Source organism: Scyliorhinus canicula, chromosome 1, assembly GCF_902713615.1.
Source record: "Scyliorhinus canicula chromosome 1, sScyCan1.1, whole genome shotgun sequence".
Taxonomy (NCBI): Eukaryota; Metazoa; Chordata; class Chondrichthyes; order Carcharhiniformes; family Scyliorhinidae; genus Scyliorhinus; species Scyliorhinus canicula.
Window position 1 is genome coordinate 47,881,573 of NC_052146.1, and position 27,727 is coordinate 47,909,299.

At 44.4% G+C, this 27,727-nt stretch overlaps 1 protein-coding gene across 1 annotated transcript in view; it reads right to left on the reverse strand.

The window, feature by feature from the left end:
• aacs (acetoacetyl-CoA synthetase) overlaps positions 1-27,727 on the reverse strand; it is a 189,721-nt gene that overhangs the window by 45,784 nt on the left and 116,210 nt on the right. Inside the window, exons 11-12 of the mRNA XM_038790294.1 lie at positions 8,906-8,970; positions 2,382-2,504 (exon numbers count right to left, since the gene is read on the reverse strand). Of these exons, the coding sequence (XP_038646222.1) occupies positions 2,382-2,504; positions 8,906-8,970 (188 nt within the window). The remainder of the gene's footprint in view (positions 1-2,381; positions 2,505-8,905; positions 8,971-27,727) is intronic.

The window sequence follows — 27,727 nt, forward strand, 5'->3', positions numbered from 1 at the left end:
AATTAACCATCTTAGTAAGCATCTGGAAAAGCATGGATGAGGGTTTCAGTTGAGCTAAGTGATAAATGTAAACCATTCAAGTTATAACCAAGTGGATTTTAGCATACAACTAAAAGCAATGTTTCACACCTTCATTTAAATTAACTATTTTAGTAAGCAGCTGGAAAGGAAAGGATGAGGTTCAGTTGAATTCTAGGTGTGAAATTCTGCTAACACCAAGTAAATTAAAGAAAACTGGAGACTATCAGTCTACGAGAAACATAATTTAGAGCTAAAATCAAAGTCAAAATTATGAGCCGAGGACACAATTGGAAAATAAAACTATAGAAATGACAAGAATTAAAAGTAACACCTCTTGAAACCAAAGCATTTTTGAATATCACAAAGGAACTTTGAACATCACAAAGGAAACAATGTAATCAGAGACCCGAGAGGTGAGGTCATGTCAAAATGAATACTTAGTTGTATTAGAATGTTTGGATCAAAGGTACTTTTTACAATCAAAGTGAAATAATAGTTACTTTACAATAAGGTCATAAAAACTTACTAACTGTTTGAAAGAGAATATAAACCCAGAGACCAGAGCAGGAACTACCAGAACCAAAACTCAGAGAGAAGCAGAGAAGGAACAAGAGAAGCAAGCAGATTCAGCTTACAGCCAGCTCGGTCATGAGAAAGACAAGACATAGCAGCCGAGCTAAAACAGCTAATACATCTAAGGAAGACTAGAATTTAAAGAGGAGGCAGAGTCAGCTCAGAGATAGCCAGCAGGGCAGCACGGTGGCACAGTGGTTAGCATTGCTGCCTACGGCGCTGAGGACCCGGGTTCGAATCCCGGCCCTGGGTCACTGTTTGTGTGGAGTTTGCACATTCTCCTCGTGTCTACGTGGGTTTCGCCCCCACAACCCAAACATGTGCAGGTTAGGTGAATTGCCCACGCTAAATTGCCCCTTAATTGGAAAAAATAATTGGGTGCTCTAAATTTTTTTTAAAAGAGATAGCCAGCAGAGTCAGATCTCACAGCTCGGTACATGGGGAAGATAAGACATAGAAACCGAGCTCACCAGCGAATACATCTAAAGAAGACCAGATTGTAAAAAGATTGATTGTCAAGTTGGCCCTTCAACCAACCAGAAGGATCCAGAGGCAAGATCTTTTTTACCTTTCTGTAAAGAAAGTGATTGCAGCTTTTAAAAGAAAAAAATATAATAATAAAATAACTTAATTTAACCTGAAATAGTGGTTATTCCTAAGTCTACTTTACTTACTTAGCAATGCGGGACCGAGGATCGATGCTACTAAGTGGTAAGTAGATGAAATCTTCGGTGAAGGTATGGGTTTTACCGGGAGATAACTTGAAAATATAGTTTGACCTGAATAGCACCCACCGAAGCCTGCATCGGAGTCAGGGAGTGAGAATCCCTGTTCACCAGTTTGATATAGGGGGAATTCTAAGAATAGTGGTAAGTTTTCAACAACAATCCAAACAGAATCAGAACATACAAACCGAATGTCATAATTACACCAATCAGTGAAGCGCTTGCAAGTGGTTAACGTCCTCCGACTCACCACGAGAAATTCCTTAAGGTTTAAAACATTTCCTTTCAAAAATAAATTTACCTTTGCACATTGCACACAGCCATCACCATCAAGTGAAGTCCAAGGGCAGAATTTTACGACCCAGTCACGGCAGGGAAATGTAGTGAACTGTCCAAATGTCAATCGACTTCAGCGGGACCAGGGAATCCTGCCAGCAAGGTGGTGGGGCGGGGGGGGGGGGTTAAAATTGCGCCCCAAAGATGATGCTGCGTGCAAGTTATGGAGAAGACGGGAAAATTGCGTTCCCATCCAAAAGCTCCGAACTGGGACCTAGCTACTCCATAAACATTGCTTTTAATCGATAGGAGGCAAAATATTATTTAATTAAAAAGAACACAAGCCAATGTTCTCCTTATAAAGTATTTCCTGAAAATCCAATCCAGTTGGCAACGTACACGTGTTTGCTTTTTTAGGTTGCCTTCCCCCATCTCGCAGCAAATGAAACATTTCATTCCAGTTGGCAGAGCAGACAGGCAATCTTGCACTAAGACATCCCTTGATTTTCACTCAGTGCCTCTCTTTGTGCAGCTCAGATTGTGAACTCATTGTGAGGGGAAACTAGGTCATCAACCTGCACTCTATCAATCACTTTGCGATATAGGACAGAACGCCACATGGTATTAGTATTTTACCGACTAAGTTCTTTACCAGTGTGCTTGACTTGATGAGGATGTTACTTCAAGGATGAAGCACATTTGAGTCATGAACTGCATCACATAATTGTGCAGGGTTCTAAATGCACTGTCTAATGGAAATATGCCACCAATTCCCAGAAATCTCACCTGTGATTGAGCCTAACAGGATATTGTTCTTGATGTGCTTGTAGACATAATCATAAGTTAGAGGTTTGAGAGGAGACCCAGTTGACAGAATGGTATGCAGCGTCTGTAGACTGTGAGTCTCACCTGAAAAAGGAAAACAGGACTTAAGGTTTCAATTTCCAAGAGAACAGTTCATATTCACACCAAAATAGAACCTTTGAAAGTTTTATACATTTATATAACTTGTGTTTACTCATTACAATCTTAACTCCAGAGCAATCGTGTTTTTCTAACTAATTTCTTCCACACTGGTTTGCTCGATGTTAACTAATTTGTCTTATTAGAATGGTACACTTAAATGACATTGTATTTTCAGAATTCAGCTATGCCATCTGAACAAAAGTTGGTTAAGTATTTTGGAATGTTTTGGGGTCAGGAATTGTGGTAATTGTTGAATACTAAGTTCTAATAATACGTTATAGGAAAGTGGCATGATACAAATAAATCCATTCAGGTTCATCGTTGATCATACGCAATTGATGAGGCCTTAATCCATAGGTTAGGCAAACAAATACTTATGACAGTATAATGCTGCTGAATAGAATGGCTAAATTAACCATGTTCATAGCTGGGCATGGTGATTTTGGCAGTTATTCAAATTGGCACAAATAAATCTGGGTCACTTCTGAAGCATCGATGTTGCATGATTAGCTGCGGAGATCCTTTATTATCAAGAGTTAATCAAAACGGTTTTGACTTATGAAAAAGAATAGCCTCATTTGAACTGAAAGGCCTTTTCTCGTTGAAAAGATTGCTGCTCTAAAGTAGGCTTTTCTGCCAATTCTCTGGAATCCATCATATCAAATCTAACCACTAATCTTTGAAAGCAAACAGTTTAAAAAGAAAATAAATCCTAAGTAGTTGCACAAATAAAGCACTCAAATATCATTTGATTTCAGCAGACACCTTCTCAAGAATCTGTAGTGAAGTATTAGCTAAGAGACCAGAATAGACTTAAATGTGTAAAATGTAGGTGGCCTGAATGATAGAATTGCAGTAATTTAACAGGGGAAATATTACAACCTTTACAACACAATTTCTATGCACAAGAATAATAATCCTTTGCAGGTACATTTTCCAAGGGTTCACATAGCTGCACATGATTGACAATGAATCCATGCAAAATTAAATTGTTAGGACGTCTCATGTCAAAAGGAACTAAGCAGATCTGGGATGCACTCCTTTAAAGGATTAATGGGAGCCAATTCAGTAGCAATTTTCAAACGAGGATTGGATAAATACTCAGAATTTTTTTTAAATGTCCAGGGCTGTGGGGGAAAAGAACAAGAAGTGGGTCTAATTGGCTGGCTCTTTCTTTCTAAGAGCCATCACAGACACAATCAGGGGGACCGGGGGGGGGGGGGGGGGGGGGGGGGGGGGGGTCAGCTGGCAACTTTGTGCCACAGCACACTGCCAGCTGCCCACGCAACTCTGCCTCCAGCTTTGAGGAGGATGGACACCTGCCCACTAGCGGTGGCAATTGAGAGATTGTTTAATTACAGTTAAGATTTTTACCAAAGGTGCACTCTGTCTCAGCACCTTGTCCAAGAAGATGAGGAAAGTTGAGCAGCGGAAACCCCTTTGACTGAAGCAGTAGCCATTTAAAATGATGCACAAAAGGAAGCTCTTGCACACCCACTAAGCTGCCATTCTTGAAGCAGAACTGAAATACCAGAGTGAGTATTGGAGAGGAAGACCTTGGGAAAACATCTAATTCAGAAAGGTGTGAAGGGCATTTGGCAGCTGAGGTCCTGGTGCCTAACACTGTCTCTGATAATCAGGGCCACTCTCTCCAGGCCGGAGCAGTGCGAAGGAGCAACAGCAGCACCAGCAACTACTACAGTTACCTAATGCCAGTGGATACAGAGATGCTGGTCAAAGGGCAGGAGAGGCTAAAAGACAATCCCCAGAGAAACAAGAAGATCAGTTTCCTGAGCTTGTTAGGCAGCAATACTGCTTCAGACAGCTTTGTTTGTTGGTACAGATGATGGCCGAGCTACGTGCACTCCAGGAGAAAGACACATGGCTTGGGGTCCTCTGCCAGTAACTGTCAAGCTGACAGTGGCTTTGAACTTTGTTGCCTCGGGCTCCTTGCAGGAGTCAACAGGTGAACCACAGCTGCATATTTCAGGCGATGGAACTATTTTTTGATGAGGGCATCGGTCTTTTAGTGTAGTTGTGACCAGTCAGCACAGAGAGTTGAGGTTTTGCCTCAAAGGCAGAATTCTCTTAGGCACATGGTGTGATCGACTACACATGTTCACACCACAGCTTCAGCATCCTCGTCCAAAGAAATAATCAACTGTAACACTTTCCACTCATTCAATGTACAGCTCTCAGGTTTGCGAAAGATTTCATGACACCTGTCATGATCTATTCAAGCAGGCACAGGTGCAGCCTCTGTTTATTCCACCCGGCCTCTGGGTGGTTGTTGGTGGATAAGGAGTACCTGGTAAAGAAATGGCTGCTGATCCCTGTGCAAAGCCCCACAGCTGAAACACAGGAGAACTTACAAGGACCAGAGTGAGCAGACCATCACTTGCCTAAAGATGTGGTTCTGCAGTAAGCTCCATCAAGGGGTTTCTGCATTATGGTGGTCAATATAAATTCAGATAAGCCTCTTTATGATATCAACACCACTTTTTTGCTCTATTGCAAGAGCTACTATGTGACAGGCTCCCTGGTTGAAACAGATTTGGAGGCAGGATGCTCAAGAGGGTGTTCTGGTGTGACTGAGATGTATGTGGCACCCTTCCTTGGGGACACTGAGCATATTGGCAGCTTTATTCATGCAAGGACAGATTTCTTTCATGAAGGCGGGGTTATAAAGGCCCAGATTCTCCTTTTGGGAGACTGTGGGTTGGATTCTCCGATCGGCGACACCGAAATAGTGTTAGGCAGGAAAATGCGTTATTACGCTGGAAACGGCAAAAAATGACATACTCGAGGAGTACGCCTCATGCCGTCGGGACGGCATCGGGGGGGGTTCCGCTGGCAGGGGCTGAGGGTTTTTGGCAGGCTGGGTCCGCATGCAGCTGGTGCCACGTTGCACAGCGCAGCCGCCACAGACTGCGCCATGCGCGGCCACGGACCTGGCCATTCTGCGGCCATATCCGCAGGTAAAGCCGGAGCTTTACACAGCGCAGCTGCTTGCACCCCCCCCCCCCCCCCCCCCCACCCACCCCCACCCCCACCGGGTGGGGGCAGTGCCGACGTTTTGGTAAGAACAGATGGATCCTGCGGACATAACCGCAGAATTGGAAAATCCAGTCCTATGTTCTCCAGCCAGAGTTGAGTTGCACTAGCTTTATCTAAGGAAATAAGGGAGAGTATCAAATTGAAGGAAAAAGCATATAAAGTGGCAAAGATTGCTGGGAGATTAGAGGACTGGGAAATCTTTAGGGGGCAACAGAAAGCTACTAAAAAAGCTATAAAGAAGAGTAAGATAGAGTATGAGAGTAAACTTGCTCAGAATATAAAAACAGACAGTAAAAGTTTTTACAAATATATAAGACAAAAAAAAGAGTGGCTAAGGTAAATATTGGTCCTTTAGAGGATGATAAGGGAGTTTTAATAATGGGAAATGAGGAAATGGCTGAGGAACTGAACAGGTTTTTTGGGTCGGTCTTCACAGTGGAAGACACAAATAACATGCCAGCGACTGATAGAAATGAGGCTATGACAGGTGAGGACCTTGAGAGGATTGTTATCACTAAGGAGGGAGTGATGGGCAAGCTAATGGGGCTAAAGGTAGACAAGTCTCCTGACCCTGATGGAATGCATCCCAGAGTGCTAAAAGAGATGGCTAGGGAAATTGCAGATGCACTAGTGATAATTTACCGAAATTCACTAGACTCTGGGGTGGTCCCGGTGGATTGGAAATTAGCAAACGTGACGCCACTGTTTAAAAAAGGAGGTAGGCAGAAAGCAGGAAATTATAGGCCAGTGAGTTTAACATCGGTAATAGGGAAGATGCTGGAATCTATCATCAAGGAAGAAATTGCGAGGCATCTGGATAGAAATTGTCCCATTGGGCAGACGCAGCATGGGTTCGTTAAAGGCAGGTCATGCCTAACTAATTTAGTGGAATTTTTTGAGGACATTACCAGTGCAGTAGATAACGGGGAGCCGATGGATTTGGTATATCTGGATTTCCAGAAAGCCTTTGACAAGGTGCCACACAAAAGGTTGCTGCATAAGATAAAGATGTATGGCATTAAGGGTAAAGTAGTAGCATGGATAGAGGATTGGTTAATTAATAGAAAGCAAAGAGTTGGGATAAATGGGTGTTTCTCTGGTTGGCAATCAGTAGCTAGTGGTGTCCCTCAGGGATCCGTGTTGGGCCCACAATTGTTCACAATTTACATTGATGATTTGGAGTTGGGGACCAAGGGCAATGTGTCCAAGTTTGCAGATGACACTAAGATGAGTGGTAAAGCGAAAAGTGCAGAGGATACTGGAAGTCTGCAGAGGGATATGGATAGGTTAAGTGAATGGGCTCGGGTCTGGCAGATGGAATACAATGTTGACAAATGTGAGGTTATCCATTTTGGTAGGAATAACAGCAAACGGGATTATTATTTAAACGATAAAATATTAAAGCATGCCGCTGTTCAGAGAGACTTGGGTGTGCTAGTGCATGAGTCACAGAAGGTTGGTTTACAAGTGCAACAGGTGATTAAGAAGGCAAATGGAATTTTGTCCTTCATTGCTAGAGGGATGGAGTTTAAGACTAGGGAGGTTATGTTGCAATTGTATACGGTGTTAGTGCGGCCACACCTGGAGTATTGTGTTCAGTTTTGGTCTCCTTACTTGAGAAAGGACGTACTGGCGCTGGAGGGTGTGCAGAGGAGATTCACTAGGTTAATCCCAGAGCTGAAGGGGTTGGATTATGAGGAGAAGTTGAGTAGACTGGGACTGTACTCGTTGGAATTTAGAAGGATGAGGGGGGATCTTATAGAAACATTTAAAATTATGAAGGGAATAGATAGGATAGATGCGGGCAGGTTGTTTCCACTGGCGGGTGACAGCAGAACTAGGGGGCATAGCCTCAAAATAAGGGGAAGTAGATTTAGGACTGAGTTTAGGAGGAACTTCTTCACCCAAAGGGTTGTGAATCTATGGAATTCCTTGCCCAGTGAAGCAGTTGAGGCTCCTTCATTACATGTTTTTAAGGTAAAGATAGATAGTTTTTTGAAGAATAAAGGGATTAAGGGGTATGGTGTTCGGGCCAGAAAGTGGAGCTGAGTCCACAAAAGATCAGCCATGATCTAATTGAATGGCGGAGCAGGCTCGAGGGGCCAGATGGCCTACTCCTTCTCCTAGTTCTTATGTTCTTATGTTCTTATGATCCCCTTGCAGTCATGTTGCAGGATGCAATTCAGTGTTCCACGCCATTAAATTTATGCATGGAATACAAGGGATTCCCACTATTAGGCTGCCATCTTGTCAATAAACCATCACCCAATTTCTGCCACACACCAAACTCATCAACCGCCTGCAATGTCAAGTGCCTCCTCCTCAATGCGCTCAATATTGCTAGGTTGGCCCCCTTAATGGCTCCGCTCACAGGTGACGTGCGCTCATAATTCTCGTAATGCGAGGGTGGAGAGGTCAGCTACACTTAAACTTCCCATTAGTCCATCCTGATCCAGTGTCAGAATATGTTGCTCCTGTCACTGCATTTAGCCAGGGCTTAATTACCATACGCAAAAGCTTGCATCACTCTGCTCACATCTCTCATTGAAGGATGGGCAATGGGCATTTATCTCCTCGGTCTACCTATTCACTGCCTGCCTTGGGGCCCACCTGCTCAGAAGTGTGCCATTCATGTAAGAAACCCATGGCTGACAGCCTGGCTTTGCTTCACACTTGCATTTCCAGAAGGCAGAAGGCTGTTGAAGTGCGTTCTCCGCTGGTCCCAAATCCGGATACCGAAGATATGGCTACTAGCCTTCCTGGTGACCTTCATCCATGCCTCCTTTTTCTTTTGCCAGACAGGCCACCTCCTGCTGCTTTCCAAATATGCTCCTCCTGGTTTAGACTACCTCGATCATAACCTTCAGGAAGACAGCAGTGAACTCTGGGGCCACCCAACCACAACACACTGCCATGCCAATGCTCAGATAAAGCTGCCCCCTGAAGGCTGGTTGCCATGCTGAAGCCAGTTTGCTGCCTTTAAAAGTGAGTCTACTATTCTTAGCTCCCAATGTCTGTTGTGGACAGGCACAGTGGAGTCAATCCACTCCCCACAAAATGCTGACATTTGGCACGCTCAGACCTGCAGTGGGTTCAGAACCTGAAAATGGACCCAATATTAGGGTGCTGAGAAAATCCAGCCCCAGCCACAACACAGGTCTCAAGAAAAGTATCAATTTTGTGCAATAAAGTTGCAATATTCATTGAAACGAAATAACCTTTAAGAATCCACAACAAATGCCATAAAACAGAATTAAACGCATTTCTTAGATAAAGCGAGTTATTACCTGGTTTCAGGTGTTTTTCTTCGAGAACGGCTAACCATTTTGCACCAGTTCCAAGTATAGTAATTCTGGGGAAGGACAGGAGAGAGGAGAGGCATTGAATGTTAACATCTAATTTTCTCCCTCTTGTTGCGAGCTACATACTGCAGTTTATACTTTGACATTATTCCTATGTTGAGTTTCAACATTTTGAATGCTAACCTCCACACTATGTGGGTTAGATGTAATTAAAGTTTATTTCCTTTCAGACAAGGGTTTTAACTCCAGTGCCCATACAACAGACATTGAGCCACCATTACATTTCCTTTGCCCAGAACAAACATTGTTCGGGTTTCAACTAACAGGCTTGGTTTTAAGAAGTATCTTAAAAGGAGAAAATAAAAGTAAAGAAGTAGGGAGGGAATTCCAGAGATCAGGGCTGAGGCAGCTAAAGGGTCGTCACAAATTTGGGGGTGCTGACGTGGTCAGAACTGGTGAGGCATCAAAAATGCTCAACCAGGAATGAATGCAAGTCAGGAAGCACCGGAATGACGGATGATGGTTTGAGTTAGGGCAACAGAATTTGGAAGACCTCATGTTTAAGGTGAAGCGAACATAGAAGGCCGGTCAGGAATGCACTGGATTGAGTCAAGTCTGGACGTAAAGGCCTGGATGAGGGCTTGGAGTGGTGTTAATAAGGTAGAAGCAGAATGTCTTTGTCATTCGCCGACACATGGTTGGAAGCTCATCTCAGGGTGACAAATGACAAAAAGGACACAGACTGCTTCAGCCTTCGACAGTTGCCATGGAGAACGGTGGAGTAAGAAAGTCACATGTGTCAAGAGTTCCCACTGTGCCATACAATTCTAACATTGTGGTACAACTGGGGAGAAAACGATCATCTCAGTGTTCATTGTCAATCCAAGAGACAAACCAGTAGCAAACATGAAAGCCAAACTGTTGAAGCCATGAGGATTATTCTGAAAACATAAGCAAGATCATTTTCATTAGTCGAAAGAGGACCAATGTTAATGTGTGGAAAATCAGTTCAAGTTATATTTGCTATCTCTTCAATCCTGCATAAAATTAATTTATTAGCTGAAGCAGCTATAAACATTTTACTGCATTCCATTAAAAGTGTGAGATCTAGAAGGCTCTACTTGCAGAAAAGATAATAAATTCTATCCCCTAATCAATAGGGCCTCATCCCACATTCTTAATCCAAAGTGGTAGTTAACATTTTCATAGATAAGTACTCTGCACTTCATGAGTTTAACTAAAGCATCAACTACCTTCCATAATTTCACATTTTCCTCCAAAGCTTTACCTAGATATGCATTTATAATCCTGGAAGTTGCATTTTGGTAGTTTTTTTTTAAAGAATCTCTTTGGTAGCATAACAGCGTGAATTAGATGTTTAGTCAAACTGTTCTTCCATATAGCTGAAAGCTGGTCATAACTGTTGTATATAACTAAAGAGTATATAGTCGCTAGTACAAATGCATCAGAAAAATGCAAATATGCTTGCAAAAAGACAGCAAAAATAACATGCAAAGTGATGTTGCTTCAGTTATTGTATATTTTTCAACACCATTTTGCGAGCCTTTGTTAAATTCTGATTAACATACCATTTGTGGCAGATGTTATGTAGGTCGCTCAATCACAGAAAGGCCAAAATAAATGCCTATAAAAACCAGTGACCTGATTAGTTTTGATACGCTGTGTACAGTTACAGATTTTATAACCTTAGCTCGAAGCATAGCAGGATAGAAAGAGCCAACAAATAAAACTGTGCACATCCAGGGTCTTCCTTACTATTTACAGACTACAAAACAGATGGATAACTTGTAACTGGGTTGACTGAGAATTTGCCCAAAGAACGTGGTACTTAAATCTAAAAGAATATGGCAAATGAAAAGGAAAAGATGTACTGCAAATTCTGGAAATATGAAATAAAAACAGAAAATGCTGGAAATGTTCAGCAGGTCTGGCAGCATCTGTGAAGGTTTAACTTTTTGTACAAAGATAGGAAATAGGAGCAGAAATAGGCCATTCGATTCCTCGGGTCTGCTCTCCGATTCAATAAGATCATGGCTGATCTGAAATGAAAATAAAATGCTGGATAAACTCAGCAGGTCTGGCAGCAACTGGGAAGAGAAACGGGGTGGGGGAAGAAAAGAAGGCGAGGGAAGGTTTCTAACAAAAGTTTGCATGGTGCAAAGCCAAAGGGGGTGATAGTGGAACTATAAAGTTCCAAATAATCTGTCCAGAGGAGGAGAATGGCAGGGTCCTAATAGCTGCTCCCTGTGGGCAGAGGAAATAAGAGGAAAACCAACATAAAAGTGTTGAACTCAATGTTGAGTCCAGAAGACTGTAAAGTGTCAGCACAAAAATGAAGTACCTGCTTCTCTACCTTGCACTGAACGTCATTATAACATTGCAGCCAGCCGAGGGGTAGAATTATCAGATTGGGAGCAAGGTGAAGAACTAAAAAACCAAGTCATGCATGCAGGTTGAACAAAGGTGCGCTGCAAGGCATTTGGTCTCTCCAATGTAGAGAAGACCAGTTAGAAAATAGGTATAGCTGGTACAAACATTGCAGTGGCAAGCAGAAGCAGAGTTAAAGGGCCAGATTTTCTCAGGGTTGGGCCAGCTCTTGGGACCTTTAAAAAAAATGGGAGGAGCAACCCAAATGGCGCCTGCCGCCATTCCTGGTAGATCCCATCTTGCTGGCAGGTAGAAGGAGGTGGGGTGTGAATCATACAGGTGGGACACTCAAACTCAGCAGGGCCATTTCAAATTAGTGCGGAGTTCAAATAGACCTTATTTTCACTCTTCCAAGGATCTTAACCTGCATTGTGTGAGTCACAAATTTATGGAGGAGATGTAAACATTCTTGAAGAATGAATAACGTATGTTAAGTATCGTGATTTTCTACACGTGCTGTAAATATTCATTGGTCAACTATGTACGTACTGTGTACGTTCCCTTGGCCGAAGAAAAATACTTTTCACAGTACTTCGGTAGATGACAATAAATATCAATCAATATTAAACGTAAAATGTTACTGTGTATAAATTGAAAATACCAATAAAATATATATATTTTTTAAAAAGTATCATGATTTGTAATTACTTCAATCTCCAGCCTTTCAAAATAATAAAAGCCAAGCTGCAGCTGACAGAGAAACAAACACTCTTTACAAGAGAGTATATTGATTGATAGGCCATCTGGTGTAGCTTTGGAAAAAGCCATTACCATCTGTTCCTGCAGTTTCAATATAATTCATTGTGGACATCTCCCATGGGCTGTTATGACAGCTAAGCCCATTATGAATGTTTGGCAGCCTAACAGCTTTTTATTTCCAGAACAAAACTGGAATAAAGTCCAACAAAATGGAGAAGGGCCTTCTATTCAGTCAGCTTTGGTAATCGCCCGCCCTCTGTGGCCACCTTCAATCTGTTTCCAAGGTTGGCAGGGCACTCAATCCCAACCTCACTCCTCAAGAGAGAAGATTGGATGTGACAGGACACTTAATATATCGAAGCGAGTCTCTGCCATGTCAGTATATTTCCCCGACCCGAAATGCCCAAATCGGTGCTGAAAATCCAGACCAAAGTCTCAAATTACCAACTTGCCTAGTTACTGTTCATAACCACAAACGCAGAATGTGTGGGCGAAGGGTTTTAAACAAATAATCTAGGTTGATACTTTAGTATAGTGGCCCACGAGGGCTGTTATACTTCACCCGATGCCGGTGTTATGTAGTTACATTGTGTACCTTGTGTTGCCCTATTATGTATTTTCTTTGATTTCCTTTCCTTTGCATGTACTTCATGATCTGTTGAGCTGCTTGCAGAAAAATACTTTTCAATGTACCTTGGTACATGTGAAATAAACAAAATCCTAATCCACTTTAGAGGCTGCAGTGGCTGGAGGTTGATATCTGGTATTTAGCAGCAATCGGAGAGCGAAAGGGATTTTAACTGCATTTGTGGCAGTCAGGTACCCGGTTGGGGCCCAGGCATTGGTCTCAAAATTGTCAAAGCAGTTTAGTAAGTGTGTGCAATTCGACAAATGATATTGGCAGCTCAGCAGTTTTGGATAGAAAGAGAAAAATCCACTTGAGATAATGAACCAAAAAGGTGCTTAAGGAAACAGAGTAAATGTGCGGGGGGTTGCATTTACTTGGTTGTTGGAGGAATCGCTGGACATGGAAGTTCTGCAGGACTAGAAATACATTACAAAGAAATGTAAGGAAGCAATTAGAAGGGGTAAATCGTGCCTGACATTAATTTATTTAGGATTTCAGGAGGTTTTGTTTTTTAAATGCTCCACACAAAATACTTCTAATTAAATTTAAACTGCAGGGTCAAACAAGAGCTGGAGTAGTTGTAAATGAGGAAAAAGAAAAAGTGTTAAGCAGAGTTTCACAGTGATTAGCACTTGGACCCTTGTGGTTTTGAATCTACATTTACGACCTGACGCCCAGAAACAATTGTACGCTAGTGCAATGTGCTAACGACACTAAAGTTACTGCATCCCATTATCCACACATAAGCAAAGCCATGCTCTAAGATAACAAGGTTACCGGAGTAACAGGTTAGAAGAAATCTCCTAATACTGACAAGAATGAAAAACATATAATTAATAGACTTTCACCTTTTCTAATTGCATCTGACCTACTGTTTCTAGAGCAAGCAACTCATTAGTCTATCAGTTAAAACTGGAAGAGTAGCATATCTGGAGGAAGGCTCATATGTTATAGGCGCAAAAAAAAAGCAGAACCGATAAGCAATTACTCACAGAACAGAACAGGCCCTTCGGCCCTCGATGTTGTGCCAAGCCATGATCACCCTACTCAAACCCACGTATCCACCCTATACCCGTAACCCAACAACCCCCCACCCCTTAACCTTACTTTTTAGGACACTACGGGCAATTTAGCATGGCCAATCCACCTAACCCGCACATCTTTGGACTGTGGGAGGAAACCGGAGCACCCGGAGGAAACCCACGCACACACGGGGAGGACGTGCAGACTCCACACAGACAGTGACCCAGCCGGGAATCGAACCTGGGACCCTGGAGCTGTGAAGCATTTATGCTAACCACCATGCTACCGTGCTGCCCAAACTCGTTATGCATGTTTGATTACTCAAAACATCAAAATTGTCCAGTACAACATGATCAATCAACATCTAAAACAAATAATCTAATCATTCATTTTGTTGCTCTTTGTGGGATCTTCTGCTGTGTAAACTGACTGACATCTGTCCGCAATCGGTCAGGATAGGCAACACACCTCCTCCACAATAGTCCTCAACACCAGGGCCCCACAAAGATGTGTGCTCACTCCTCTACTGTACTTCCTATACACATGACGGTGTGGAAAGATTTAACACCAATTCAATCTACAACTTTGCGGATGATACAACTGTGGTGGGCCGTACCTCAAACAACGAAGAATCAGACTACAGAAGGGAGATGAATCATTTGGTTGCATGGTTTATCGAAAACAACCTCTCTCCAAATGTCTGAAAGACCAAGGAACTGGTCGTCGACTTCAGGAAGCGTAACACGACACACACTCCAGTCTGCATCAATGGCTCCAAAGTGGAAATGGTCTATAGCTTTAAATTCCTGGGGGGTGTCATCACCAACAGTCTGCCCTGGTCCACTCGCATTGATGCAATAGTCAAGAAAGCCCAACAACGTCTCTGCTTCCTATGCAAGCTAAAGAAATTTGGCAAACTTCTACAGATGTGCCATAGAGAGGATCCTATCCGGCCGCATCGCAGCCTGGTATGGCAACTGCTCGGTCCAAGATTTCAAGAAACTGCAGAGTGGGGTGAATTCAGCCCAACGCATCACTTAAGCTTGCCACTCTTACATTGATTCTGTATACATCTCCTGCTGCCTCAGGACGGCAGACAGCATTATCCGAGACCCCTCCCACCCAGCCATTGCCTTCTTCCAGACCATTCCATCAGGCAGAAGGTACAGAAGTCTGAAGACCCGCACATCCAGACATAGGAACAGCTTCTTCCCCACAGCTACAAGACTCCTCAACGACTCCCCCTCAGACTGATCCGTTCCCTGTAAGAACACTATTAACGACGTCCTATGCTGCTCTTGCTGATGTATTTGCTTTGTTTAGCCCCTTGTTTTGCACTGTAACCAATCACTGTTTGGCGATGTAGCATTTGTCAATGTACTCTATTGATTACTCTTTTTGTCTACTTTGTACATACAGTACGTTCCCACAGCCGCAGAAAAATGCTTTTCACTGTACTTTGGTACATGTGACAATAAATCAAATTTTAAAAAAGATATGCTTCCTACGACAATGACTGCACATCAAAAGTACTTGATTGTGAAGCAGTTTGGGATGTTCCGAGGTCTCGCAAGTTCTTCAATTATATCCCAACCTCTTCCAAGCAGCAAACTTGGAATTACCCCCTACTCCGTTACGAGCTTTCAATGTTTGTTTCCCATCAGGGCCAGCTTCCATCTGGGTTAATTAGGAATGCAGTTCAAATCAGTGCCTCAGGTGAACTCCAATTTTCATTACCCGCATTCTTATCCAAGTGGTTGGGTGCACTTCATGCCATAATTTATAAACTTCTCCACCATAGTTTGACTGACAGACACAGCATTCTACATAAAACCATCTCAAGCTCCACATATTGCAAAAAGTGAGGCCAAGTTTTCCTGGAACAAAATGCATACTATGCCACTAACACATGAAATAAGAATATGTGTCAGTAGCAGCCTGCTTCCTGCCGTACACTTTGACACCATTTTGTCACATCAGCTAGTTCCAAGAATTCCACAAACATTTAAAATGTATGTGCAGTAGAAAACAGAAAAGATCAGCACGAGCCATGCAAACTTCATCCATCTCCTGATGAGCCCCAGCTTTTTGCAATGTTTCCGTAGCGTGGCAGATATAAAGATGTTATCTTCTCATGATTGGTGTATTTTATATGGGAGGGAGGAATAATTTTCAGATTTCTTCTGTGACGACCCACGTGCTTTGGCATGTACACATTTTGTGCATTTTCCCTCAAAGAGCAAAGTGGGTTGGGGAGTATTCTGGAAGAAGGTTCATTTTCTTTTGATTATGAAATCATTAGATTCCAAGAAATGCTCATATAACTTGAGGCTGCCATGGGGATGAACATCTAAGAAGCAAAGTTTAAACAGAAAGTTAATTGCAGCATGGTTAGGTCAGCAAGCGTTTTTAAGTTTAGCAGCTCAAAACACAGAATCCATGTAAATAAGCAAGGTTCTGTCGGAATGGAACTTTCTGTTCCGCAGACTTTGAATAGATGCTGATGTTGAAGCAGGTCTCCGAATAAAGCAGAGACGGTGTATTGTGTATGTTGAACAGTTGGAAACAGCAGAGAACGAAGACAGGAAGGGAAAGGGATTGTAGATTGGACAAGATCCACTGCTGTTGTCTCAGTTGCCAGAGCCAACGAGACCCATTTGACAGAATCAGAGAAGGGAGTCTCTGTGAGATTCTGTGCCAGGACTGTCATGTCCTGAATGAGCAAACGGTTTGTAGATGTGTGCCCCGTCAGTGGTAACTGTGACAAGGGACTTCAGATGGAATATGGCTGCAGGTGAATGCGACTCAAGCACCAAATGATTGGATGGAAAATGAGAGATCCTACAAAACGACGGCCAAATTGGAAACACTGCGATTGCAAATGGTCCTACTCCTGTGGGCCGGGGTTTAGAAAACTACAAAGTATATTATGGAGTTCACTTGACCTATAACTGTTTATTGATTTTGGTTACGATAAGCACTATAACCTGCCTTTCAGGTGTTATTCAACAGCGTTCTTAGGTGCTTTTAATCAAAAAACAAGCTTTATTCTATGAATTTAGTTAACATTTGTATAAACACACGCAGTAAGAATTTTATCAACTACAAACACAAAGACCCCACACAGCTACAATAATTTATGTCTAACCCTTAATGAATTCCCCCTTAACTGTTCCAATTTAATAACAAAATTCAAGTAAAACCAGAAACTCCTTTTCAAAGTTGTGGCCCAGCACATGGCACTCTTACTGGTATATGACTTGTTCATGATACTCTGTTCCCCTTCTCAAATAGCAGGTTTGAATTCCTTCCAGAAAGCTCCAGAAATAATTATTTATTTTACGTTAGCAAGCAGTCTGGAAACAGCTTTTAAAATGAAGATAGAGAAACCCTTCTTTCAACCTGTGCAGTTCAAAACCAGTCCAAACTCAAAGTGAAAGTATAACTCAGAGCCACGGCCTAGCTCCACCCACACAATGACATCACTGAAGCCATGTGATAAGACAAAAAACATTCCTTAAAGGGACACTCCCATGACAGTCCATTTGCATGGGAAATAATTTGCATTTGTTACTATGGGAGGTATATTTAAAATATACTTTAAAATTAAATTTATCTTTTTAAATTTGAAATATCGTTCACCCTGTTAATTAATGCTTGAATTATGTTGATTTTAGATGGTTTGTTACAGCAAAAGTTTTAAAATAGGAAATCTTTTCCGGCGGTTTTCTTTCTGTTTGCCTCATAGGGAGTCTTTGGTTATCCATCTTAAAAGTTTTTTTAAAAGCATCAAGATGGATGATTATAAAGGCAAAGATAGATCGTTTTTTGAACAGTAAAGGAATTAAGGGTTATGGTGAGCAGGTGGGTAAATGGGGCTGAGTCTACAAAAAGATCAGCCATGATTTTATTGAATTGCCGAACAGACTCGAGGGGCCAGATGGCCTACTCCTGCTCCTAGTTCTTATGTTATGTTCTTATGCTTGGAAAAAGCAGTCAATTCTTTCAGTACTCAAATATTCATCTGGAATTATATTGCACACTACTGATCAAATTTGATCTAACTTGAAAGTTAGAAGTAACTAAAAATTGATACAATGGGAATCAGGTCATCTACCCTGCCATCGGGGGTTGGTTTAGCACAGGGCTAAATCGCTGGCTTTGAAAGCAGACCAAGGCAGGCCAGCAGCACGGTTCAATTCCCGTACCAGCCTCCCTGAACAGGCACCGGAATGTGGCGACTAGGGGCTTTTCACAGTAACTTCATTTGAAGCCTACTTGTGACAATAAGCGATTTTCATTCATTTTCATCACTGACATTCTATTCAAAAATAGGGGACAGGTTTAACTCCGTAGGTTCGACAGCTGGTTCATGATGCAGAATGAGGCCAGCAGCGCGAGTTCAGTTCCCGTACGGCTGAGGTTATTCATGAAGGCCCCACCTTCTCAATTTTGCCCCTCACCAGAGGTGTGTTGCTCCTCAAATTAAATCACCACCATGGGAAGCAGCCGATAGTGATCTGGGATTATGGCAAACCTTACCTTTTACCTTTATTCAAAAATAGCTTTTGTTACTTTATTTTAACAAAACCTTCAGAGTAATGGGTGGAAACCCAATCATTCTCCCTTTCTACTTTTTATATCATTAGCAAACAAAATTCTATTGAGAATTCACTGCAAAAAGGACAAATACAGATTGAAAGGAATAAGAAACCAACCTCTTCCCACTCATAAACTGACAACAGTCGCACCAAAGTACCATGCACGAATCAGATCTGTAACTTTGAAACATTCAGTCCAAAAGTTCAATTGTACAGGCTAAAAATCGTTGTGCTTTAGAACCTAGTTGAGGTCACAGCTCCCCAGTGAGGTCTTGCAGGTGTGCACACTAAATGAGCCATTGGGTTCATTTAAATATGCCGATCTGGATCATGTCCAGTGATTTGGGGCTCTCGCACGATTCATTTTGCTCGTGTACAGTCACACTTATTAACAGATAAAATCTCGTAAAATAAAAGGCTCACGAATGGTAGAGGCATATTGGGTTCATACTTTTTTGGTGCCCATCTTATCTGGTTGTCCAAAGCTAGAGAAGTTTTACTTGACTTCATATTAATATCACTCAGGCAATAAATTATAATCACAACGATGCATTTCAATTTTCAGGCACTGCACACTTCCCCTGTGCTGCAATGGAAATCATTCTGCTTTCTTTTTTTTTTTAATTTGGCTGCCAATGGTGTTAACACAAGTGAAAGTGATCTAAATTTACAAAATATGAACAAACCCAAATTTATGATTGAATCAGAGGTATGAGGTACGAGACTAAAATAAAAATGATTTACTGTTAAAGCAAACTATTTACAAGTCACAATCCACCAGGTCCCTGTCAGGACCCCTCTGCCCAGGCTTCTTTCTGGGCCGATTTTTATGTCTGTACTCAATTACCTCATGGGACCTGCCCCTCAGCGAGGGATTCCGAGGCTTACCGGGAGGTTAATCCCTCCCCATAGATCTCTTGGGGATTATAACATCACCACCCCCCCCAGATTTGCCCGAGGAAGGTGGGGCAGGCGAAGGGGGCCTGGTCTTCTTCGCCTGCAGCTGCACTTCCAGCACCTTCGCGGCAGAGAACACCATTTTCCTGCCGACCGCCTGGGAAGGATATCATCACCTGTGGCTGATCCCTGGCCTGCTCCACATCAGAAAGACCCAATGTCTGGTTCTCCATATGAGAGTCGGAGTCATTGATGTCTCTCATCTCTGTGTTGGGCCTCCCGGAGGAGACACCCCAAAGCTTGCCTGATGTAGGGGTGAAAGGTTTAGAAGTTGGTTTCTCCGGATGGGCGTGGCACAATGCTGATCTCCTGCTCTAGGTGGTCCAGATGTTTCTTCATTGTCCATTCTCACATCCGCACCTGGTAGGAGACAGGCCCTATTCACTGTCCCAGGAACGCACCTGGTCTCAGCTGCCAGATCAATGTTCGCCTGTCTAGGCTGCATCCTGCCACTCCTGATTCCGCCGCACCTCCTGCCAAAATTGGGGAATGCAAGGCTGAGGCAGGTCCTGAGCAGTCAGCCCATTAAAAATTCTGCCGGTGCTACACCAGTCGCAGCTTGCTGTATGGTGTGATAGCAAAATAGAAATCTAGCCAGCCCCGTGTCCAAGGACCGCAAGGTCAGATTCTGTCGGCCACTTTTAAAAGTTTGCACCGCCTTTTCAGCCAGCCCATTTCAGGACTGGCGATATGGGTTGATGTGTCACAACGCTTTGGCCTTCCATGAAACCCCCGAACTCTTTGCTGATAAATGGGGTGCCATCATCACATCTCCGGAATGCCACATGTGCTCTCGATTTCTCGATTTTCTCGATTGCCGCTCTTGATGCAGTGACATCTGGTGGACCGCCAGCCGCTTCAACTATAAGAAGTAACGTGGATCCCTGGAAAAGCCTGGCCTGGCCTTTCCTACAGATGAAGTGACGTGGTGAGCAGAAGTTTCTGCTGCTCTTGGCAGACGTTGCACTGTTGAGTCAGCTGTTCCATTTCTTCATCCAGGCCTAGCCACCACACAAAGCTACATTTCACTTTTGAAACACCCGGGTGTCTGTTGTGTAGATCCCATTGTATGGGGTCTCAGACCTGGTGCGGACCCACAACGCGGGCCCCACCACAGAAGAATGCTGTCCTCAACACGGAGCTCCAACGTCTTGATCACCAAGGCCTACAAGTCATCGGGCAGCTTTCGGTGTTAATCTCCCACGTGGCAGGCTTTTGACAATACGGGTCTTTCTGTGTCCAATCGTGGACCTGGGCAGAGGTGACTGGCAAAGCATCCATGAAATTCAGGGTGGAGATAACTTTGTCCATTCTGGGAAGAGGCAGAAGGGATGCATCGGCAGCGGGAGCCTGCTCAACACACCAGTGTTTGCAATCTACACCCCTAGATGATGCTCAAACGTACATTCGTCCACATACATACTTGTGGAATGGCTTGTGGTTGTCATGATAGTGAAGTCCCTATACATATTGGAGGAAATTTATCACCGAATATTACTGCTAAACTCTCCTGTTCAATCTGAGTGTAATTACGTTCTGCCGCGGCCAGAGACCTGGGCTCAAATGCAATTGGCCGCTCTCTACCATCGCCCATACGGTGACACAACACGGCACGAATGCCGTACGGCGAGGCATCGCATGGGACCAACAGCGGTTTGCTGGAGTCGTAATGTGTCAACAGGCCGGACAACATCAAGTGTCCTTTTACCCAGGTTACAACTTCCTCCCGAGGTGCTCTCCATGTTCACCCCTGGTGTTTTTTCAGCAAAGCATGTAAGGGTGGGGGGGAAAGAGAGAGAGAGCGTATGGTCACAAGGCCAGGAATAAACTTTGCCAATTTTGTGGTCACAGAGGTGTCAGGTACAAGAGTAAAACAAAAATGATTTGTTAAAGCAAACTATTGATTACAGGTCACAATCCAGGTCCCAGCTGGGACCTCTGCCCAGGCTCCTTTGTGGGCCAGCTTTTCCATCCATAGTCAGTTACCCGCTGATGGGCTGTCGCCCTTCAGCAGGGGAGATTGCATTCCATGGGGCCGACGGGGAGGCTATTCGGTCCCTCTCTATAGGTCTCGTGAGAGGTATAACAATCAATCAAAATAAAATCATAGTAACTAAACAATAGAACACAACTTGTGGTTGTGGCAGCATGGGTATAAAGCAGATTTAGCTAAACTTCTAAGCATTCGTAGTTGTATCCCAGTGAAAAAATAAAATGAACAATAATTGGCCACCAAGCTATTTTCAAAATTAAGCACACTGAAATCAAGTTTCAATATCAATCAGTTCGCCCTGCCACACACCAGTCTGCCTGCAAGCTGCAACAATTTCATGTTTTCCACTTGGCAAGGGTCCTGCTGAAGGATAATACTCCAGAGTCAGTGAAATGAAATTTTATTAGTTTCGTCAAAAATAGTGAGGTCAAGTGTCACATGTAACCTGCTTCCCTCTATCCTGCCCCACTTCCCATCCCATCAGTAGCATCACAGTCCATCTCACAAAAAAATGATACAGTTCTTGCCAATGTTTGTTCTACTGCAGTGTTATTTCACAAAATGTTAAAAACAATTTCAAAATACATTGGTCGATTTATTTCTTATGTAGCATGTCATTTGAACATGCCCTGCTTTATCAATGCCAACTTATCTTTGGTTTGAGACAGTTTAATAGTTATTTACAACTTTTACACCATTGCCATAGACCTTAAGATATAGAATAGTTATTGTGACCATACAAGTTCCTTCATAATCCTGTCAGCTCAAACAGCAGTGGCACTGTGGCACAATGGTTAGCACTGCTGCTTCACATGGCCAGGGATCCAGGTTCAATTCCAGCAGTGGGTGACTGTGTGGACTTTCTCCCAGTATCTGTTTGGGTTTCCTCCAGGTGCTGCAGTTTGCTCCCACAGTCCAAAGACGTGCAGATTAGATGATTGGCCATGCTAAAGTTAGCCCTTAGTGTCAGAACATGTGGCTAGGTGGGATTATGGGGATGGGGTGCTCTTTTAAAGGGTCAGTGCAGACTCGATGGGCAGAATGGCCTCCTTCAGCACTGCAGGGATTCTAACTGTTAGATTGTTACCAAGAATAGTGTAACTAATTCATTTATAGCAGAGCAGTACATTATAAAATTTTAAGCAGCAAAAACAGAATAATATTTATATCAGTGAATATTTAAAATAAATTTACAAACTGAGTTTGACAGTAGGGCTATGTTGCGTTTTTTTTTTAATGAGTATTTGTAGTGTACAATATTCATCATGAGAAGCCAGCGTTTCCAAAATATATATTCGAGCCGACATCACACTCACTTTAATTTGAAAAGGCATGTGTAACAGTTAAAGCGCTCACCAAAAAGGTATTTTCAAACCATCGTCCACAGAATAAATGGAAGCAAAAATCAGCAAAACACACTCAGGGATTTTCCGGTGCTGCCAGCAGCAGGCATCATCCTGGGCAGGATGGGAGAAATCCGAGAGCGGCCTAATTTCATCATCAATCCATGACAATGCCGGCCGCTGGAGGGACACGTAAATCCCTCCCGTACTGTTTGCCTCTATCAAAAGAGGGAACATTGTGTATTAACTAGAACATTTCCATTTTTATTAAAACAGAACACAAAATTCCAGCAATCACCATTTACAAAAGGTCAGGAAATAAAATGTTTTAGAAAGTATTCATTGCCTTGCTGCCGCCACTCAGGGGAACTATGGTCCTGTAAGTGGGGGAAGAGTTAAAACCTCACCCAATGCTTCCTCTGTCTAAGCAAAGGTTCGACAAATATACCAGAGAGTGTTTTGTAGTGGTTTACGCAGGTTTGTCAGGCACAAAACATGAGGAACAAATTGTCTTAAAACAATGGTTTCACAATTACTTTGTACTTTTGCTTTCTCTGAAATACTCCTCCCGGCTTCTGCCTTGGGTTCAAACATTTACACCAACATCAATTACGGAGGATTAAGGATACCCATCTCAAGAACAGCTCTGTGAATCTGCTGGCAGCTGTCGACTTCCAAGGCCAGTTGGAGCACAAGAATTTGGTTCAGAATATGAAATGCACTTATCGCATCACAGACAAAAATCATTTGAAGCCACAAGAGAGACGACGATGTATTCAATTTTCTTGAAAATACAGAAGGGATTTGGCTGGCAACAATCCACGTATCGGCATTACAATTAACATGCAAATTAGAAATTGTCATTATATTTCTTTAGATATACTTGGATAGAGAATATCAAGGTTAGAAGTGTGAGCTGCAAAATAAGTACATTTCTCTCTAATATAGCTCAGATCAGATGTATGCATGAACCACATCGGCCATTTACAGTTACCCTAGATGTTGGTGAGTTTTTGCCTTGGTACAAAATGGTTTGAGATAATATTTCATGGCAGTTTGCTTTGTGGTAACTTGGGGAAGGGAAGAGACTCGCATGGCATAACATGCTTGTTATGTGCTTGTTTGTGCACAGTCCTAGTTATTCAAATAGATTTAGAGGATATGGCTTTTGGACCCCCTCAACCTGAAGATTCATTCTCAATTAAAGGCTACAATTCAAGGACAAGAAACTTCCTTCCTTGTTTAAAATATGTACATCAAACACAACCAAAAAAAGAACAAACAGGAATTAAAATAACAAATAAATATCTAACACTCCAACGTCCACCCTCCCTGCCGCTACCGCCCCCGCTGACTATCTTAACTATTTTCAAAGTACTCGATGAACGGCTTCCATTGCGGGCAAACCCTTCCACAGTCCCTCTCAAAGCGAACTTTTTTTTTTTTTATAAATGTTTTTATTCAGTTTTCATATTTTATATTGAACAAATTACAAATTGTTAGGAGAAAAAAAACAACAAACAAACACGCAAAAATTAACATACATATTTACAGGTAAGCATCTTCGTAGTAGTAACTGCGCCCGCCCCCCCCCCCCCCCCCCCCAACATGTTTATTTAGTTTGGTTTTGGGCCTTAGCTAGCCATCGAACCCCCGTACCGAACCTGTAGCCCCTCCCGCTACCTTCCCCCGACTATTCTTCCTCTTGTACATTGGCCACAAATAGGTCCCGGAACAGTTGCATGAATGGCTCCCACGTTCTGTGGAAGGCGTCGTCCGACCCTCGGATGGCAAATTTGATTTTCTCCATTTGGAGAGATTCCGAGAGGTCGGACAGCCAATCCGCAGCTCTGGGCGGTGCTGCTGACCGCCAGCCAAACAGGATTCTACGGCGGGCGATCAGGGAGGCAAAGGCAAGGGCGTCCGCCCTCCTCCCCAGGAATAGATCTGGCTGTTCTGAAACCCCGAAGACCGCCACTATCGGGCATGGCTCCACCCTCACTCCCACCACTTTGGACATAACCTCGAAGAAGGCTGTCCAGTACTCCACGAGTCTGGGGCAAGACCAGAACATGTGGGCGTGGTTGGCCGGGCCTCTTTGGCACCGTTCACATCTGTCTTCCACCTCCGGGAAGAACCTACTCATACGGGTTCTTGTTAAGTGGGCTCTATGTACCACTTTTAGTTGCGTCAGGCTGAGCCTTGCGCACGTGGAGGTGGAGTTGACCCTATGCAGTGCTTCGCTCCAGAGTCCCCACCCTATCTCCATCCCCAGGTCGTCCTCCCATTTCCTTCTTGTTGCGTCCAGTACGGTGTCGTCCCTATCTACCAGTCGGTCATACATGTCACTACAGTTCCCTTTCTCTAGGATACTTGCGTCCAGTAGGTCTTCCAGTAGTGTCTGTCGTGGCGGTTGTGGGTACGTCCTTGTCTCCTTTCGTAGGAAGTTTTTGAGCTGCAGGTACCGTAGCTCGTTCCCCCCAGCTAGCTGAAACTTCTCTGTCAGTTCGTCCAGTGTTGCGATCCTGTCGTCCGTGTATAGGTCCCTGACTGTCAGTGTCCCCCCGTCCTGCCTCCACCTTTTGAAGGTGGCGTCAGTCAGTGCTGGTGTGAACCTATGGTTGTTGCAGATGGGAGCCCTGTTCGACATTTTGGTCAGGCCAAGTTGTTGCCGCAGTTGGTTCCAGGATTGGAGGGTGGCTGTCACCACTGGGCTGGTGGAGTGTTTTTTGGGTGGGGATGGGAGTGCTGCCGTGGCGAGGGCCCGGAGGGAGGTTCCCATGCAGGAGGCCTCCTCCGCACGCACCCACTCAGCCTCTGGCTCCTGGATCCATCCCCTTACTCGCTCGGCTGTTGCTGCCCAGTGGTAGAATTGTAGATTCGGGAGGGCTAGCCCTCCCCTGGTTTTTGTTTTTTGTAAGACCTTCTTTGGGATCCTAGCATTTTTACCCCCCCATACGAACGCCATGATGAGTTTGTCCAGCGCTTTGAAAAAGGCCTTGGGGATGTAGATCGGAATGGATCTAAACAGGAAGAGGAACCTGGGCAGTACGTTCATTTTGATCGTCTGAACTCTCCCCGCGAGGGAGAGCGGGAGTGTGTTCCATCTTTGCAGGTCCTTTTTAACTTCCTCCGTCAGGCTGGTGAGGTTCCATTTGTGGATCCCTTTCCAGTCATGGGCTATTTGGATCCCCAGGTAGCGGAATTTATGTCGGGCTTGATTGAACGGCAGCCCCTTTAGTGCTGCCCCCCCCCCCCCTTGCGGGTGTACTGGGAAGATCTCACTTTTGCTCATGTTGAGTTTGTAGCCCGAGAAGGCTCCAAACTCTTTCAGGAGCGCGATGATTCCGTCCATGCTGCTTTGTGGGTCCGAGATATAGAGGAGCAGATCATCCGCATAGAGTGAGACTCTGTGCTCTCTACCTCCCCTTCGGATCCCCCTCCAATTTTTTGCTGCCCTGAGCGCGATTGCTAGCGGTTCAATTGCTAGTGCGAACAGCAGCGGGGACAGTGGGCATCCTTGTCTGGTGCCCCTGTGCAGCTGGAAGTATTGGGAGTTGGTATTGTTGGTCTGTACACTCGCCATGGGTGCGTTGTACAGGAGCTTTACCCAAGCGGTGAACCCTGTTCCAAGCCCGAACCGCTCCAGTACCTCTATGAGGTATTTCCACTCGACTCTGTCGAAGGCCTTTTCTGCGTCCAGGGAGACGATCACCTCTTGTGTTCTCTCCCCGGAGGGGGTCATTATCACGTTCAGCAGGCGCCTGATGTTCGCGGTAAGCTGTCTACCTTTGACAAAGCCCGTCTGGTCCTCTGTGACCACCTCAGGTACACAGTCTTCTAGCCTCTTGGCTAGGATTTTGGCCAGTATTTTGGCGTCTGCATTCAGCAGAGATATGGGTCTGTATGACCCACATTCCGTTGGGTCTTTGCCTTTCTTAGGTATCAGCGAGATTGAGGCCTGTGCTAACGTGGGTGGCAATGTGCCCCTAGCTAGCGAGTCTGTGAACATCTCCCGCAGGTGCGGGGCCAGCGCTGTCGCAAATTTTTTGTAGAAGTCCGCCGGGAATCCGTCCGGTCCCGGCGCCTTCCCCGCCTGCATGGAGCTAATGCTGTCCATGATCTCTCCCAGTGCTAGTGGTGCTTCCAGATCCCGTTTTCTGCCCTCTCCCACAACTGGTATGTCCAGTCCGTCAAGAACTCTCAAAGCGAACTTGATCTTTTCCAACCTGAGGAATTCCACGAGGTCACTCACCCAAACCCCCGGTTTCGGCGGCCCCAACTCCCTCCATTCCAACAAGATCCACTTCCAGGCTACCAGGGAGACACAGGCCAGCACATCGGCCTCCCTCACCCCCTGGACTCCCGGGTCTTCCAACACTCCAAAAACTGCCACCTCTGGACTCAGGACCGCTTTCACCCTCAATACCTCAGACATAACGTCAGCAAACCCCCGGCAGAATCCCTCCAGCTTCGGACAGGCCCAAAACATGTGGTTTGCGGGCCCATCGCGCACCACCCACACCCATCCTCTACCCCCTCAAAATACCTACTCTTTCTGGCCACCTTTGTATGTGCGCTGTGGACTATCTTGAACCGAATACGGCTAAGCCTCGCACATGAGGAGGATGCGTTCACTCTCCTCAGAGCCTCCCCCCACAGCACAGCCTCCCTTCCCAGCTCGTCCTCCCACTTGCGCTTGACTTCTCCTATTGGGGCACCCTCACAGTCCATTAGCTCTTTGTAGATCTCACGAGACTCTACCCTCACCCACCCTTGTTTTCGACACCACCTTGTCCTGCAACCCCAGGGCGGCAGGACAGGAAAGGATGGCACTTGCTTCCTCACAGTCCCTCACCTGCAAATATCGGAACCCATTCCCGCTGGGCAGCTTATATTGCTCTACCAGCCCCTCTAAGCTCGAAAAGCTGGCCCCCAACGAATAGGTCCCCAAACCACTCAATCTCCACCCACTGCCGCCTCCGGAACCCTGTGTCTAAACCACCCAGAGCAAACCTATGATACCCGCAGATCGGTGCCCAAACCAAGGCCCCCTCCATCCTCAGGTGCTGCCGCCACAGTCCCCACATCCTCAGAGCTGCCACCACCATCGGG